The 17,689-nt window shown below is 50.9% G+C and overlaps 7 protein-coding genes across 7 annotated transcripts; 3 read left to right on the forward strand and 4 right to left on the reverse strand.

The window, feature by feature from the left end:
* Nucleotides 1-2,842: 2,842 nt before the first annotated feature.
* Nucleotides 2,843-4,372, reverse strand: PG998_007930 (uncharacterized protein; the record flags this gene model as incomplete). The annotated part of the gene is made up of 3 exons (XM_066874746.1): nt 2,843-3,625; nt 3,733-4,125; nt 4,202-4,372. 3 exons carry the CDS (start codon nt 4,370-4,372, stop codon nt 2,843-2,845), a joined length of 1,347 nt encoding a protein of 448 aa, XP_066730691.1.
* A 614-nt stretch (nt 4,373-4,986) lies between these two features.
* PG998_007931 (uncharacterized protein) lies at nt 4,987-5,250 on the forward strand (the record flags this gene model as incomplete). The annotated part of the gene is made up of 1 exon (XM_066874747.1): nt 4,987-5,250. One exon carries the CDS (start codon nt 4,987-4,989, stop codon nt 5,248-5,250), a length of 264 nt encoding a protein of 87 aa, XP_066730692.1.
* A 946-nt stretch (nt 5,251-6,196) lies between these two features.
* On the reverse strand, nt 6,197-7,985 carry PG998_007932 (uncharacterized protein; the record flags this gene model as incomplete). Its single annotated transcript, XM_066874748.1, has 4 exons — nt 6,197-6,377; nt 6,428-7,618; nt 7,713-7,824; nt 7,904-7,985. The coding sequence occupies 4 exons, from the start codon at nt 7,983-7,985 to the stop codon at nt 6,197-6,199; spliced, it is 1,566 nt and encodes a 521-aa protein (XP_066730693.1).
* A 2,349-nt stretch (nt 7,986-10,334) lies between these two features.
* PG998_007933 (peptidyl-prolyl cis-trans isomerase- mitochondrial) lies at nt 10,335-11,296 on the forward strand (the record flags this gene model as incomplete). The annotated part of the gene is made up of 5 exons (XM_066874749.1): nt 10,335-10,345; nt 10,488-10,552; nt 10,696-10,865; nt 10,932-11,038; nt 11,110-11,296. 5 exons carry the CDS (start codon nt 10,335-10,337, stop codon nt 11,294-11,296), a joined length of 540 nt encoding a protein of 179 aa, XP_066730694.1.
* A 734-nt stretch (nt 11,297-12,030) lies between these two features.
* PG998_007934 (DNA-directed RNA polymerase III subunit RPC6) lies at nt 12,031-13,188 on the reverse strand (the record flags this gene model as incomplete). The annotated part of the gene is made up of 1 exon (XM_066874750.1): nt 12,031-13,188. One exon carries the CDS (start codon nt 13,186-13,188, stop codon nt 12,031-12,033), a length of 1,158 nt encoding a protein of 385 aa, XP_066730695.1.
* Nucleotides 13,189-13,862: 674 nt separating this feature from the next.
* Nucleotides 13,863-15,778, forward strand: PG998_007935 (heat shock protein; the record flags this gene model as incomplete). The annotated part of the gene is given in 5 exon segments (XM_066874751.1): nt 13,863-13,933; nt 13,999-14,440; nt 14,506-15,185; nt 15,205-15,559; nt 15,626-15,778. 5 exon segments carry the CDS (start codon nt 13,863-13,865, stop codon nt 15,776-15,778), a joined length of 1,701 nt encoding a protein of 566 aa, XP_066730696.1.
* A 478-nt stretch (nt 15,779-16,256) lies between these two features.
* On the reverse strand, nt 16,257-17,199 carry PG998_007936 (pyrroline-5-carboxylate reductase dimerization-domain-containing protein; the record flags this gene model as incomplete). Its single annotated transcript, XM_066874752.1, has 2 exons — nt 16,257-16,561; nt 16,635-17,199. 2 exons carry the CDS (start codon nt 17,197-17,199, stop codon nt 16,257-16,259), a joined length of 870 nt encoding a protein of 289 aa, XP_066730697.1.
* Between the last annotated feature and the right edge of the window lie 490 nt (nt 17,200-17,689).

The following is a 17,689-nucleotide window of genomic DNA, read 5'->3' on the forward strand; positions in this document are numbered from 1 at the left end:
ATTATATAAATAAATAAAAACTATAATAAATAAAAATTATAAAGTTAAATTAAATTTAAACTTATAGAAATAAATAATTTTCTAACTTTAAAAGTTTATTAAATTATATTTATAAAGGAAAATTATATTTATTAAAGTATAATGCGCTTTTTATAATTATTATATAAGGTACTTTAATAATTAAAAGGACTTAATTAATTATAAATTATTTTATATAAATAATTTTAAAAAGTAAATTAAAGTTTATTTTAAATTAAAAAGAAATTTAATATTATATATATATATAATATAGTTTACTATCGAGCGGAATATATTATTAAGCGGAATACTTTTTCTGCCGACCTTCCCTATTAAACTTTAATATATTTTATCTCTATAACTATAATACTTAATCCTTTATTAGAAAGTAAGCTTAAATTAATAGTTTAAATAATACAAAATCCTTTAAAACTTATTAATTTACGAGTTATTGCGAAAGTATATAACGTCCTATTATCTACTTTATATTACCGACTTTATAACCGAACTCTATAACGTAATACTTAACTGAATAGTTAAAACTTAATAATAATTAAAGAGGAGGTATTATTTAAATATATATTTAACTTAAATACCCGAAGAATACCTCTTAAAATCGCTAATATAGAAAATATAACTAACCTTTTTATAAGAATATACGGTAACGAGTATATTAGGAGATATTAAATTAAATACTTTATCGACCGTAATTTAAATTTAAAGATTAAAATAAATTAAAAATACGATTATTAAAGGGCTCTTTATAAAGATCCGAAAGTTATTTCCGATTAATTTAAATTAATTATAAATATAAAAGCTAAATATAATATTATAGATAAAAATATATAAAATTTTAATAAACCCGGCTTTATAATAGATATTATTAGTTTAATATTTATCGTAATATACGCCGATCGGTTTAAAAAAGTAAAAAATAATTTAATTTAATAATTAGGAATAATCGATAGTAATAAAATATATTAATTTATAAAACTAATATATTCTACCGTTCTTAATTGTTTAAAGTTAATATTACTTTATAAATTAGTTACGCGAAACTAATTTATTAAGCGATTAAATAATTAAATTAACTTCTAATAGCTAAATTAATAACGAAATAAGCTTAAACTAAATTAAACACTTCGATAAATATATTAAAGCGCGAACGAAAGGTTATTATCGCTTCTTAATTCTAAATGGTTATAAGAATTATATTTTAATTAAATTTAACATATATTATAAGGATAACGGTATTAATATACTTAATATACTTCTTTATTTATTTTATTTATTCTAGCTATTAAATATTATACTTTATTCGCTATTAAAGTGTATATATTCGAAAGAAATTAAGTTATTTATAAAAGTTTCGATAAATTATATTATAAAGCTCGAGTTCTTTATTACTTTTAAAGCTATGTATTTCATTATTTTTATAGAAAATAATATTAGATTTAGATTTAATATATTTAATTTAATACTTTATAATTTAAATAAAGTAATTAATAAATTAAATATATATCTCCGGACGTTTATACCTAACCCGTCCCGTCTAGGGACGGCTAATAACTATAACCTTTAATAAATAACGAGGTACTTTACTTTTATTAAAAGTAAGATCTCGGGCTATTAAAGAAGCTCTTTAATATTAAATTAAAACGTTATAAATTAAATAGCGAAAGGTATAAACTAAATAGCTTATAAAATAATTATTATATATAAATAGGTCCGTACTTTTTAAAATATTAATTTAACCTTTTTAAAATATTAAAAGGTTAAAAAAGCGTGAGTTTAGTTTAAAGGAACCTTTATTATTAAGGAATCTTAATATCTATAAAACGAGAAGGTAAAAGGGAAGTATCTAGCGTTTAATAAAGGTAAAAATAAAGGTTTATTAAAGTAGCGCGCGACGGGCGGTAAATATTATAATATATATAACGAGACAGGTTATAATATATAAATATATAAAAAAGATATAGAATCGAATAACGAACCGGATAATAAATAATTTTAATTAATCTAAAGCGTTATAATTAAATTAATTTATATAAAAGTATTAAGAAATAAAAAAAGTATTCCGATTAATAATATATTCTGCTCGGTAGTAAACTATATTAGCTTTATTATTTATTATTAACTTTTATAAATTAATATTTAAATTTATATTATATATAAAAATTTAAAATTAATTAATTAAAGTAATTATATAAATTAACTTTTTAATTAACGGACTTTATATTATATATATAAAGAAAATTAATTTTCTAATAAAGTTATTAAATAGGAAAAAATAAATTTCAAACCGATTTTTAATTTTAAGAGATATTATTATTTATCATATATTTAATAAAGTATATATTAATATAATAATATTAAAATAAAGATAGAAAGTCTCTTTAATAAATAATAAAAATAAGGACTTTAATAAATAGAGTTTTATTAATATTATTATATTATATTACTTTCTTATTTAAGAAGTATAAATCTTATATTAATTAATACCCTTAATATATATTATTACTTTTTTTATATTATAAATTAAATATATTAAAAATAACTTTAAATATTTTATTAAATAAAAAAGTTATATTAATAAAGTAAGAAATTATATTATTTAAAATTAAAAGAAATAAATAAATAATAGTTTTATAAATATAATAATTTATATTTAATATCTAAAAGAATTTATAATTAATAAATATAATTCTTAAAAAGGAATTAAAAAGATATAATTAAGATTTATTATTTATATAATTTTAGAAAGTAGTATAATATTACTAGTTATTATTATAATACTACTTTATCTTTTATCCTCTATCTTTAATTATTTCCTCCTTAAACTCTTTCCTCGCTCTAACAGTCCAAGGTCCCACCATCCCCAAATAGTATTTGTTTTCTTTTCCCTCGGTGGTACTCCTGGCACGGGCGGGTAGGATGTAGGTGCATCGCGAGGACTGAGAGGCTGCAAATCCTCAGCGTCACCCGATTTGCTCAGCTTGCGGCCCAGAAAGTATTTGCTCATGGGGATACCTAAGGCATCGCGAGGGCTAGTCGGAAACCACCTCCTGGGCGATTTCGGAGAAGCACTAGGTGGCGCGGCGGTGATAGGTGTGAAACCATCGTCGTCGTTATCCCTAGCTCCCTCTTTAGTCAGGTCCGGAGGGGCCAAGCCATGTGTGCGGATCTTGGTTGGCACACGCTTGTGGATGATGGGAATATAGTCCTCCGTGGGCGAGTTTGTCGTTGCCAGAGGAGGCGCAAGGCCGCCGGGCGATTCGGGAATTGGTGGCATCGTGACAGCATTTTGCCTTGCCGTCAACGAACGACCGCCACTGCCATTTCGCTGATGAAGCATCATGGGCGGAGGAGGCACAGGCTCGATGTCTTCGTCGATGGACCGAAAGATGGGTGCCTGGTGAGCCGCTTGGGGCGCTGCGGGGAATGGGTGTACCAAGGTGGGATAAGAAGCCGGGCCGGCATGTTGTTGTATAGTGCCGGTGCCGAGGCTGCGAGAGGGTGAATATATGGGACGCGAATGCCCGGTGGGCACCCGTCCGCCATGGCCGGGTGGCGGCGGCGGCGGCGGGACAAATTCGAAAACCACACCCTTTTCTCTGTAGCCAGCTGCTTCTCCCCCTTGGGCCCAACAGCCCCGCGGACGCCCGCGCGCCCCTAGCCTTCAATGTCCTTGGGAGGCGCCATGGTGGCCTTGACCCGGCGCCAGAGACCGACGCAGATGATGGCACTAAAGGCAAAGAGCACACACAGCGCGATGCTCAGTCCCCAGACGGCCTTGATCTCGTAGCAGTGCGGCTGGTCAATGGCGACAAAGGCAAAGTAGTTGACGGCCTTGGAGAGGACGTTGCGGTAGGTGATGCCCTGGGTCTGGGTGCTGGCAACATAAGTCACGCTGGCAGCCAGGGTCGAAGAGGTGCTTTCGGGAAGCACCTCGCACGTCAACATAGATAAGGGCTTGCCAACTGTGACAGCCACGACGACGGTGGCAATCACCAGGGAGAAATCCAGCCCTGCGGAGATGAGGAGCGGGAGGAGGCCGTCATAGTACAGAATGTACGAGATGGCAACATAGAGAGCCGCGATACTTGACTAGTGTGTGTTAGTTATCCTGTTCCGGGTGGGTGGCTGTTGCCTCTGGAAGTGGGAATTTGGAGGGGGAACTCACAACTACCAATGTCCCGATGAGGACGTCAGGCGCATCGCGACGGGCCGAAACGATCTCGCTGATGAAGTTGGCCGTCAGACCCACGATGGCCACGAGTGAGACGAACTGCAGTCCCCGGAAGGCAGTGAAAGCCACGCCGAGGGCGCCGAGCTGGGGGGCCTGGAAGCGCATTCTGAGGGGAATTGGTTTCTCGAAGTTGGTGATGAGCGAGAGACTAGGTCGAGGTTGATGCAGCTTAAGGGCGGTACGCAACGGGAAATGCGGCCGCGGCTTCGGGATGGCAGCTGTCGGAAGCGGTAGGGAAGAAATGTTGAACGAGGGGGCGGTGCTAGACCGACCGTACAGACGTCCGGACTGAATGTAGTGAATGAAGGAGGGGGTCGGGGGGTCGGATAGAGTAGACAACAGACAGATCTACTGTGTGTTGAAGGGAAAGCAGAGACGTCGTGTGATAGATAGGAAAACCTCCCAAAAGAAAGACCGAGACCGAGACCGAGACAGAGGAAAGACGGTAGGAAAAGACTCAAAGGAAAGTCGAGAGAGATGATTGTGGTAGAGTTGCTTGATGGGGGATCAATTCATCGGCTGGAGTTGGGGGATATGGACTTGGTCTATATACTGGCGCGGCCGCCTCTTCAAGTGCACACTGCATTGGCCTGGCCACGCCATGGCGGTCGGTCGCGTCTAGCCAAACAACGAAGCGCCATCAGTCGCGCTGCTATTTTGGTCGATGGACAATCGTGTTGAGATTGAGATGGGAGATGAGAGATGAGATGGATATGGACATGGCTATGGGAGAGCTGTTGCAGTTGGCGCCGGCGTGGGCCAATCAGAGCCGCCTCCCGACACCGCGCTTAGTAGTCCGGGCGGCATCCCTGTCGACGACTCGGCGTACCGGACGCGTCCCCGGCTGCCCCATCCCTGACCCCATCCCTGACCCCATGTCGGTCGCCGTCTCAACAAGCGCGGCGAGCCTCACGAGCCTCACGAGCCTCACCATCGGAATGGCCTGGTTGGCTCTTGACCGTCGCCCTTCGCCTCACGTATAGTGTTTTCTAGACGCGGCCCGCCGACGCCTGCAGGTACGCCTGGCTGGCCCCGTCCGCGCGGCACAGCTCCAGCTCTTTGCATTTGCCAAGACTTGCCGGCTGTCCAGACAAACCCATCATCCAATCTGGCCATCACCACAATGTTTGGTGGCCGCCAGCCTGGCCGCCTGCAGCCATTGAAACGGCCTGCGAGATTGCGGCGGATGTGGCCAAGTAGCTGTGTCTCATGCTCCTCGTCCCTCTGTTGACACTTGGTTGTACACAAAACTGACGACATCACCACCCCCAGCATCCCACCATCTGATGATTCACCTACTGCATCTTAATCTCAGCACTGAGCTGGACACCCTCGTTCGTGCGCGCATGGGTTGTCGTCGTACTATTTAGTACACATCGTTCGACGTCGAAGCCCAATGGCCAAGTATGGTTCATCAGTAAAGAGGCCGCCGCAATGCAATCAAAACCGCCCGCGTCCCAGTTGGACGAGCCGAAAGACTGGAACGGCAGGTCATGAGAGTCGAGGCAGATATACAGGGCAACCTCTCCAAACATATAGCCTTCTTTTCCTTGACTTGAGCATGAAGGCTTGGCGCCAATATTTACTTGCATAGTCCACGCGGACAGCATCACAATAGAGCAGAGGCCTAGAAAACAAGTCCAAGGCCAGAACCATTGGTAATTAAATCTATCCATGGCATCGTATAAGGGGGAAAAAAAGGCATTTTTGTTTCTACGCCTAGACGCCTATCTTAAAGAGGACGGACGGCACAGTGTCCATCAAACCTACCACTTGACCAGCCGGTTTCAACGTCACCAACCCGACCAGTATACCTGCGATCCATTGATCGGCCTTCATTGCCTCTAGATCGTAACTGTAAAATCATGCCACCCCCCCCTTTCCCATCCATGGCTGTTGTTGTATCAACCCAGCAGATCATCAAGCCCGCTACCACCGGCCCCCCGAAGTCGGCTGTGATGGCTTGGGGGTGCTTGCCGCTGGCGCTCCCCAGAGTGATGCACTGGTCTTTTCCTTGGCCAGCTCGCCCAGCTTGGGTCCCGACGCGGGCGTATTGGACTTTTTGACGTTACCTCCAGCAGCACCCCACAGGTTGGCGAACGGATCGCCACTGGCCGCAGGCTTAGCTGAAGGGTTGCCGCGGGCTTGTTGAACGCCGACATGCCGGTAGCGGCAGGTGCCGCTGATGCGCCAGACAATCCCGACAGGGAGGAACCCGTGTGCTGCGGTGCCTGACCGACTTGGACGGATTGGAAATAATTGGGTTGCGATGGCTGGTATCCCATAGGCTTCGAGGCCTGGGCCGACATGGCCGCAGTGCCGGGAGCACTGAAGGAAGAGTAGTTGGGCCCGGGTGTCGCATTGGCACTGGGGGAGGGGGAGACGGCAGACATCATACTGCTGATGTTGGCGTTCTGAGGCCCAGAAACGGGCTGGGGAGCAGCAAACTGAGCAGTAGACTGTGCGCTCGACGTGACCATTGGGGGCGGGATGGCAAAAGCGCCGGAGCTTGAGGCCTGGGCCGCCGGAACCGGAGTAGCCGACTGAAAATCATCAAATTCGTCATCATCGTTGGATAGCGAAGCCAGCGCCGAGGATCCGTTGGACGGCGCCGCCGCCGGGAGTGGCGCAGCAACCGAGGCCGACGGTGTAGGCTCGGGGTCATCAAATGAGAATAGGTCAACTTCGGGCTCCTTGGCCTTCTTCGGTGGTGCCGCCGCCGGGGTCGTCTTCTTCACCCCGGCTCTCTCGACCCTTTCAGGCCTCTTGGTGCGCGACGATGCAGCAGCCCCCGTGTCATTGTCGAATTCATCGTACTCTTCAAACTGGCCGTCGGCGCGCCGCGTAGCTTCTTGATAGTCGTTTGGTTCTTGGCCGCCGAAACCGCCACCGTCGCCATAGACACCGCCTGAGTAACCGCCGTAACCAGCATTGGAACCGCCCATGCCGCCCGATTCGCTGCCGAAGCCGCCGTATCTACCGCCACTGCCACTGCCGCTGGCGCTGGAGAAGCCGCCGCCGCCCTCGACACCGGTGTATTTGGCCTTGTTGGCTCGGGCCTTCTTGCGCTCGGTTCGAATGCGGTCGACATCGCCCAGCAGCTCGGCAAGTTCCTTTGCCCGGTTCCGCACGTTGATACCCTGGTCCTTGCCGTTCTGGTCGATGTAGTGGAATTGGCGGAGCATCTTGAGGAGGGTTATGTGGCCTCGTGCATCGTCGATTACGCGCTCGGAGCCGTGCTTGATGAGGTATTCGAGCAATTGGAGCGCCTTGTAGATCTGGCGCCATTCTTCGGCCGCCTTCTCGGTGAAGCGTCGGTAGATCATGGGCATGATCTCATTGAGCGTTTGGCTATAGGCGGTGGTTTGTATTAGCGATGCTTGTTCGTTTGCCCTCTGGCGAAGGGCTCCGACGGGTAGGCCCCCCTTTCGGCAACAGTACGTACTAGTTGAAAGTGCCATTGGCAATCTCCTGCATCAAGGAGGAGGACGAGCCCCAGGGCTCATTGTTGGTTGCCTCGCGCACCTTGGCCTCCATCTCGGTATAGTTCATGACGGCTGCGGGCGAGGGTCGAGGGTCCATCAGCATTCGGTCCCGACCGTGGCGCCGGGATAGATTGGATCACTCATCACTCACCATTCTGGACCTTGCGCACGCCTGCCTTGATATCGTACAAGGACAGGTTGGAGATTGTGTTCTGCAAGTTGTTGAGATCCATCTTGGCGAAAGGGGTGCGACGGCTTTGCACCACGTTCTTGGATGTGGACAATGGGAATGAAGTATGCAGCAAAGAGTACGACGAAGTCGGGATCAGCAGCTGGACTGGCTTTCAGGCCACTTGGGCATTCGAGCGCTGTAGCAGTAGCAGGTCCAAGCTGGAGGTTGCAGGCCGACCGATTCAATTCCGCCACTCGGCTGCCAGCTGGGGCCAGCTGGGGCCAGCTCAGGCCGTAGGTAGGTAGGTAGGTAGGTATGTATGTACCTTGGTTTGGATAACAAGTTGGCCGAGATAACAAGAGATACTCGCTTGAAACGACGGCGAGCATCTCAACTTGCGCTTTGCTGTTCAGGTCTCGTATTATTGCATCTAGAAGGCCTTATGAGGTGTTGTACCCTACGTAACTGACTAAGACATCGAAATGGAGGACTGTAATGCGGAAACAACCAGAAGACCGGCCTTTAGAAATAAGAAGTGGTTGTATGCAGCTGTTGAGCTGTCAGCCTCTACACACCCCATTTCTTTGACACTTCGACGGTCTTGTCGTTGCCACGGACAGAGATGGGTGGGTAGGGTGAGTAGGGTGAGTATGTAGTGTGAGCTGGGCGAGCTTGGAGTCGGCGGTTCGGGACGGGACAGGAAGAAGAAGCGCACGGACAACATGGGCCAAAAAGTTTCTACACTTTTTGGTTGGGGAAGCTTCATCAACCCAGCTTAACTACTGTCACCGTCAAGTGTAGTATATTATATTCATCCTGATCCGAACACCATCTCCGAGAGGTATGTCCACAAACAATTCTTACCGCAGCCGTGTCCACCTGTTTCTTGTGTTCTGAGGAGCACGTTTTCGTTTCCCTCGTCGTCTTCTAGCTCCTGCTGGTCCGAGTTGGACACGAACCCAAGTCCCCCAGGACTGCCAGGACTGCCAGGACTGCCAGGACGCTTGCTGCTTGAGGCAGCGGTGAGGCTTGGGGCTGGCGAATTTCACCTTCCATTCATCCGTCTTACGGTTGGTTGGCTTGCCACCCGTCTGGCTGACAGCCCAGCGGCAGATATACTGTGGCTTTCCTCTCTGCTACCCTGAGTGCTACCCTGAGGCCCCCCATGCCCCTAGCTGTGTCGCCTCCGAGAGGCTCCGATACGTCTCAGCCGGCGCGCGCGAGTGCGCGGGATTTAGCTGGCCAAGTGCATGCAATCCGGTAGACCATTGATGGTCGGCAAAGATGCATGGCACACGGCATCAACACGGGCTTGCTTCATGTTGCTTGGTGTTATGCGGGCCCGCAGGCCCCATTGGCTAAACTCGGACCCGACCTTGCAGGCAAAGCTCTCCTGGTGTGTGCATGTGTACGTACATGTGTACGTCGTTGCACCTTAGCTCCCACAGCCACTCATTACGTTTTGCCAATCTCTTTCCCTCTTGTTCTCGCATGGCAATGGCACTACCGATGGCTCTGGCTCTGGCCTCTGGCCGCAGGCTGCAAGCTGACGCCAGAAGAGGGGTCCTGAACCAGTTGCAAGGACCAACCAGGTGCCCTCACCCTCCCTGCCTCCCTCTTCTGAAATGAGTAGTACCTCAGTACTTCGATCGAGGGGTAATCAAGTGTACCTACCCCCTCTTAGACCGAAACAGGCAGAGCATAGCTCTTCCGAACACCAGAGCAAAGGTGCCGCCATTGATGATTTCTGAGAGAGAGACTGAGAGAGCGAGAGAGAGAGAGATTGACGATGGAGGAGAGCAAAGCCATGTGCAGCCGGCCATCCTACCTGGTTCTTGAAGGAGCAGCCTACCTCCCTTTCTCGGCATGGCCGTTGTTGAGTTTGAACAGCAGAATCATTTCATCGATCAATCAGACGATGATGCTATTAGAGCATGTCGGGAAGGCGGGGTATTTTGTTTTGGGAGAAGTCTCTCTCTCTGTCCGTGTCTCTAGCTCGGTGTCCCTCTCACTGCCAGACTGCCCCCCTCCCCCACTGTTAGCTACGTTTCCCTTGACTTCCCTGGACTGCATGTACAACTAGCAGTGGTACACTACATCCATGGATTGATCCATTGATCGATCCATTCGCTGGAACCTTGGAAGCTGGAGGGCATTGATTGATCGATTGTGATGTATTCATGTACTAACAGCATGCTTGCCCCGCCTTAGCAACCGAAACAGCTTTTCCTTGACAAGAGAAAATGGCTTCTCGACTGACCCCCGCCTCACGACCTTTTCCTCTACTTTCTCCCAACTCCATCGACCTTCAACATCTTCTCTTAAGTTTGTTGCACCCAAGGCAGCTTTTCCCTCACCCACAACTTCTTCCATCAACCGAATCAGATTCTTCTCTGCTTCATCCGCCAACATGTCTAAGGTGTAAGTCTGACCTTGCTCATTTCCAAACTCGCCCATGGCCGGCACGGCACGCCTTTGCTTCATCCTACCATGACGTCTTGCCTTGTCTAGTCGCTGGCTGCCATCTGTTCTGGTGTTGGCTAACATGCCCTTCGCTCAATAGTTTCTTCGAGGTCGAGTGGGAGGGTCCCGTCATGGAGGGCGGCAAGCCCACCAGCACTGTCAAGAGTGAGTATCCCCCATTGCCGTCTTCACGCCTGCTTTACCGTGCAGTCGAGCGAAGCTTCCGAGCTCCCAAGCCCAAACCCCGCATTGCGTAACTTCTACATGCCGGGCCCCAATGGCTAATGCTGGACTGTCCCCAACTGCAGAGCAGGCCGGCCGCATCAACTTCAACCTTTTCAACGACGTCGTCCCCAAGACCGCCGAGAACTTCCGTGCTCTCTGCACCGGTGAGAAGGGCTTCGGCTACAAGGGCTCTGCTTTCCACCGTATTATCCCCGAGTTCATGCTCCAGGGTGGTGACTTCACCCGTGGCAACGTGAGTGCACCCCCTAAACACATCTATACCTCGTGCCCACGACTCTCGTACTCACCGACTTTCTAGGGCACTGGTGGCAAGTCCATCTACGGCGAGAAGTTCGCCGATGAGAACTTCACCCTCAAGCACGACAAGCCTGGTCTGCTGTCCATGGCCAACGCCGGCCCCAACACGTAAGTCTTTGCTCTCAGGTGGTGAAATCGGTTGCTTGATTACCCGAACGCCCGACTGACCAAAACTATAGCAACGGCTCCCAGTTCTTCGTCACCACCGTCGTCACTTCGTGGTTGAACGGCCGCCACGTCGTCTTCGGCGAGGTCGCCGACCAGTCCTCCATGGATGTTGTCCGCGCCCTCGAGGCCACTGGCTCCCAGAGCGGTACTGTCAAGTACAACACCCGCGCCACCATCGTCAACAGCGGTGAGGCTTAAGTTCGTGGCACAAAAACCACTGCCTTCCTCTTGTGTAACACTACACATGATTGCGTTCCCGGCGCGTTCGTATGACAATCAGAAATCATCGCAGGGTGATTGAACCGTCTGAACCATGTCAACGCATCAGATCTTATGGGGGATGACCTGGCGAATCTCACGGTGCCAAGCTTTAGGTAGCTTTGAATCATAAGATGTTTGCAACAGGAAACACTCTTTTATCGTGTCTTGCTGCTCGTGCTACTGTGAATGATCTAAACTTGGATAACACTTGGTGCTATAGTCACTGTCATTGCCATTTTGCGCGTCCTGGTTGACGTTCCTAAACATGTCGCTAGCATGGTTGGGTTGACGCTATCACTTTGGCATAGCCGCCCGCCATGGACAAGGAGTACCATTATAATGACAGCTGCATCCCTCCATTGGCATGTCACGAACACAGCCATGTCGACATTGCGCAGGGGGTAATTAGTGAGAGGCTGAGAAGATAAAGATAAGACGAGTTTATATTCCGAGGCGGTCAGCCCTGCCGGTCTTTCTAACGGGCTGTAAGTATCATTTTGCCAGCCCAGCCAAAACGCCTGCCATTTATATCTTTTTGGCACATGAGTATCGCACTCTTTGTGACATGCCTCTTCCATTAAACGCCAGACCATGCAATGCAGTACGATGCCAAACAGTGACGGAAGAAAAGAATCATTCGCTATGGAACCAAAGGCTTGCAGCCCCAAGCGTTATGCAAGCCACTCATCGAAGTACTCGCAGCCACCTGCCCATACGGGCCCGCCTTCTTGACACAGTTCGAATACAGGGCATCTACCACACGGGGCTTCTGTTAGCCCGTTGGAAGGCAGGTCGTAGGATGGTACGCTGCCTGGGACGAAATTGGCCGGGTCGTGCTTGGAGATGCGCATGGCGCGGTAGCCGACGCGACGGCCGACCTTGATCTCCTCTATGCGACTGTCGTAGATCAGGACATCCAGCAGTTGCTTCACATCACTCTCCTTTAGCTTAGTGCCCCTGGTGATGTTGGCAGCGGCAATCCTCTCGGTGATCTCGGTCAAGGTGATGTAGTTGTTGTAGCCGGCGGGCATAGGTAACAGGATGCGCTGCTGGGTGTTGGCGCGGCGGGCCTTGAGCGGGGTGGACTCGTCGTCGTTGGTGATAGCATCGGCATCTCGCTTCCTGCCGCGGGCGGCGACGGCGATGTCGCTCTCTTTTCCTTTGAGCACCTTCTTGGGCAATACGGGACTCGTGCTCGCGCCCCGGGCGGTGCTGCCCCCGCCGGCGCGGGTGGAGTAGCTGCCTTGGTCCTTGATGAAGTCGAAGACGACGTTGAGGAGGATGTTGATGAAGGACTCGTCCAGATCACCGTCGGCGTACCAGGGCCCTCCGGTCACCTTGATGCTTGGTTTGATACTGGCCTTGATCCAGCATCTGTGCGAGGCGTTCTGGACCGACATAAAACTCGTGATCAAGCGCTTGGTTTCGAGCTGCTTCAGGATGTTCTTAAACTGCTGGTCCTGGGTGATGCCGGTCCTGTTGCGCAAGGTCTGCTGCCAGATGCCCTCGCCTCCGGCATTGTCGATCCAGCTGTAGACCAGGACCTGGTCCTTCTCGAGGCCGCGGTACTTGTTGGCCTCCTCCTGGGGGCGCAGGCGCCAAACGGGGCCGCTGGGGGACTGCAGAGGGATGAAGCGACGGTCGTTGGTCAGGGACTGGACCAGGCCCATGAGGGACTTGAGGTCTATCTTCAGCTCGCGACATATTGGCAGGTTCTGCAGGTCCTCCTGGGAAAAGGATCGGTTGTAGGCGGTTTCGTCGGGGCCTTCGAGTTTCTCCTCGCACGCCTGGTAGAGCTGGTCTTTAAGCAGCTCCTTCTTGTCGTCCATGTTGGCGACCGGTGGTCGGCCTTGGCCGCTCGGAGGGTTGTGGATGGGTCAAAGCGGCTCGGTGCAGGGTCGCCGTGGCGGCAAGGAATTGGAAGAGGGCAAAGTCGAATCGCGGCAGGAGGTAGGTGGGTGCTAGCAGTCCGACATGGATGATGGCCATGCGGCGTGGAGTGTTTGCATCACACAATGCGACGGTTGTGTAGTTGCGTATTGTATGTGTATTAGTAGACGGGCTTGACGATCCGACCCATGCAGAGAAAAAAAGCCGGAGCCCCTCCAAAAGCACCGCCACAAGTGACAAGACAAAAGTACCGTCTTGGTACCTTTTGCGCCTGCTAGCTATGGCATTTGCGTTGCTTTGGCTTTTGGCCTGCCCTGCCTGCCCCTGCCTGCCTCTCGCCGAACCCCGCCTGGAAGGGTCTCGATGCCGCTGTGCGCCGTGGAAAGCTCTGGAACAGCAGCAGCTTTGCAGCTCGACAATTCCAAGCTAGGCCTCCTCCCGCGCCGTACAGAATTGATTTATTTTTCGGGGGCCTGCCGCCTGATTTCTTCCTACTTCTCTCCCCAGACCGTGCAATCCCACACAAACAAACCCCCCTCTTGTTGACTTTCTCAACCAGCCAATCCCCGAGAAACACGCACAACGTCACCGAGCCCTGACGACATTGCCCAACATGTCTACTGCCGACGAGCTCAAGGCCATTGGCAACAAGGCCATCGCCGACAAGAACTTCGATGAGGCCGTGTAAGTCGAACCACTTGAACCACTTTCGCTTATATTCTCGTTGCTGACTTGGCCCCCGGCACCAGTGATGCGTTCACCAAGGCCATCGCTCTGGACGCCACCAACCACGTTCTCTACAGCAACCGGTCCGCCGCCTATGCTTCCAAGAAGGACTGGGACAACGCCCTGAAGGATGCCGAGAAGACCACAGAGATCAAGCCCGACTGGCCGAGGGGGTGGGGCCGCAAGGGCACCGCTCTCCACGGCAAGGGCGATCTGCTGGGTGCCAACGACGCCTACGAGGAGGGCCTCAAGCACGACCCCAACAACGCCGGCCTCAAGTCCTCCTTGGCAAGCGTCACGCGCGCCATAGAACAGGGGGCTGGCGGTCCCCTGAGTGGCGACCCCATGAGTGGCGACCCCCTGGGCGGCATGGGCCAAATGTTCAAGGACCCCAACCTGATGCAGAAGCTCATGAACAACCCCAAGACGAGCGGCTACTTCTCCGACCCCTCCTTCATGGCCAAGGTCCAGCAGCTGCAGCAGAACCCTCCAGCGCACAAGACTTGTTCAGTGACCCGCGCATGATCCAGGTCCTGGGTGTGGCCATGGGCGTCGACATGGATGTGCGAGCTCCAGGAGACATGCCCGCCGGCGCCGGCGCGTCCGCCTCGGGCGCCACAGAGGCCGAGGAGGATGTCGACATGCCGGATCTGGAGCCCAAGAAGGCACCGGAGCCCAAGAAGGCGCCCGAGCCCGAGCCCGAGCCCGAGCAAGACGAGGAGCAGAAGGCCAAGCAGAAGGCCAAGGCCGAGGCCGACAAGGAGAAGGCTTTGGGTACGGAAAACTACAAGAAGCGCAACTTTGATGAAGCCATCAGACACTACAGCGCCGCTTGGGAACTCTACAAGGACATCACCTACCTCAACAACCTGGGCGCTGCCCACTTCGAAAAGGGCGACTACCAGACCTGTATTGACACCTGCACCAAGGCCATCGACGAAGGCCGTGAGATTTATGCCGACTTCAAGATGATCGCCAAGTCGTACGCCCGCATTGGCAGTGCCTACGAGAAGATGGGCGATGCCGATTCTGCCATTGCCAACTACAAGAAGTCTCTGACCGAGCACCGAACTCCGGACGTCAACAACAAGTTGCGTGCTGCCGAACGCAACAAGATCGAGACGGCCAAGAGGTCCTACATTGACCCCGAGAAGGCCGAGGAGGCTCGCGAGGATGGAAACAAGAAGTTCAAGGACCAAGACTTCCCCTGGTGCCGTGGCTGCCTACAGTGAGATGGTCAAGCGCGCCCCCGAGGACCCTCGTGGATACAGCAACCGTGCTGCTGCGTTCGTGAAGCTCTTCGAGTTCCCCAGTGCTCTTCAGGACTGTGATTTGGCCATCAAGAAGGATCCCAAGTTCATCCGTGCCTACATTCGCAAGGCCCAGGTCTACTTCGGTATGCGCGAGTACTCCAAGTGCCTGGATGCTTGCACCGAGGCATCCGAGGTCGACAAGGAGCACCACAACGGCGCCAACGCCCGCGAGATTTCCCAGCAGCAAGAAAAGGCCATTCAAGCCATGTACTCGGCTCGGGACAACGAGACCGAGGAGCAGACGAGAGAGCGCCTGCAAAAGGATCCCGAGGTAGGTTGCGGGCCCCTTTACGAATGATGTGTCTACTGCAACGTGATGCTAATATAACCGTAACAGATCATGGCCATTATGCAAGACCCTGTCATGCAAGCCATTCTCCAGCAGGCTCAGTCTGACCCTGCCGCGCTCCAGGAGCATATGAAGAACCCGTCGGTCAAGTCCAACATCCAAAAACTGGTCGCCGCCGGTGTTATCCGCATGGGCCGATAAGTGCTAGGTTATGTGGCCGCTTGAGAGGGCGGATGGGTTTCGGCAGGGTCATGGGAAAAGGGTGTATTTTAATCCAGGGATTGACTTGTTCTTTGATGTCACGATGGCTAGGCGTTGCTTGCAAACCAAACTGCATTGACGGAGTAATTTAATGATTTGACGACCCGAGAGCCTGAGAGAGCAGGCGAACAACATGAGAATATTGACTGACATCACTTTGCACCTGAATTTGAGAGCTAGAGTCCTCAGCCCATAAACTGTAGACTGCCTGGTGTTTTGTCTAACCCTCCTTGTGCCGATAGCCTGCCTGGCTAGCTTGCTTACATCAACAGTGTCCTGGGGCCCTCGCAGCCTCAGGCAGTATCGCTGCAGCCATTTCCAACGTATACTCTCACGATACCACGCGTACAGCGGGCGTCCCTTGAGACCTAGCCGCCGATGCAATCGAGCAAGTAGTTTCCAGGTACGACCAGTCCTTTCATGACTGGCCCAGGATTTTGCCCAACTCCTCGCCCCGGTCACTCGCGGCCCTGACTGCCTTGTCTACAATGCCCTCAAAACCAGACGCCTCGAAGCTCTTCAGCGCCGCCTCGGTGGTGCCGTTGGGACTCGTGACGTTTTTGCGGAGCTGCGTGGGCGTCTCGGGCGACTCGACCAGCATCTTGCCGGCGCCGAAGCACGTTTGTTTGGCCAGGCGCATGGCTTGCTCCTCGGAAAGGCCCTGTGCCTTGGCGCTGGCGACCAGGTGCTCCACCATGGCGAAGAAGTATGCCGGCCCAGATCCTGCATGCATGTCATGTCAGCCCCTGCTTTTGGTGTGCTGTTGACCTTGTATGGCCGGGAACGACGGACTTACCGGACAGACCAGTCACGACGTCGATCAACTCTTCCTTGTCCACCCACTCGGTCGCCTTGCTGAAGCTCTCGAGCAGAGACGTGACCAACTCCTTTTCGGCGGCCGAGACACCGGCGCCGGCGAACAGGCCCGAGGCACCCTCGCCTAGCAGGGCGGGCGTGTTGGGCATGACGCGGACGACGTGCGGGGCGCGGCCATCGGGGCCGGTGAACCAGGCGGTCAGGCTGTCCAGCGTGATGCCGGCAGCGATGGACACGATCAGGGGCAGGTCCTTGCGGGCGGCGTCGGCCCAGGTGGCGGCGAGCTCCTGACACACGCCCTTGGCGACCTGGGGCTTGACGGCGAGAACCAGCAGGTCGGCGGCCTGGGCGGCGTCCTTGTTGGAGGTGGTGGTCTGGACGCCCAGGTCGGCCATCTTCTGGCGGTTCACGTCCCAGGGCTCCGACACGGTGATGCGGTCCTTGGGCATGATGTCCTTGGCCAGCAGCCCGCCGACGATGGCGGCGCACATGTTGCCGCCGCCGATGAAGGCCAGGTTGGCGGAGTGGAGGGTTGCAGGGGCCATGGTTTTCCTTCGCTTCGGTAGGCGCGTGGTGAGCTGCTGAGAGAGAGTGATGTTTCGGGCAGGCAGTGTTGATGTCAAGTCGAGTGCTTACTTATCATGGCGGGGGTTGGAGCCGAGTGGGCCCAGCCGTGACTAGCCGGCGAGGGCGCCGAAAGTCGGAGGGAAACGCGCGAGGGCGGCCAGTAAACAGCATCCGATGGACCACATATATCGATCCGAAGACATTTGTGACTCGGGTTTCAGGTGCCTGGAGAAGGCACAGTCGTTGGAATGCAGCATGGTTGATCGACTTGCATGGCCTGGGTGACGGAGGAAAAGCTGAAGGGGCTGAGCACTTGTTCTCCGCTTCGGGCGGCCAGTACAGACCTACAGCTTCGGCCCGTGGCAGGTCGGAGTAAAAATAGAACCAGCCCGGGTTTGGCTGTTGCCTGGGAGCCCTGGACGAAGGAAGAAGCAGTTCGCTCCAGCCCTACAGCCAGCCAACTATGCA

This window comes from Apiospora kogelbergensis (genome assembly GCF_038363985.1).
Source record: "Apiospora kogelbergensis strain CBS 113332 chromosome Unknown utg000005l_segment0_segment0, whole genome shotgun sequence".
NCBI classification, from domain to species: Eukaryota; Fungi; Ascomycota; class Sordariomycetes; order Amphisphaeriales; family Apiosporaceae; genus Apiospora; species Apiospora kogelbergensis.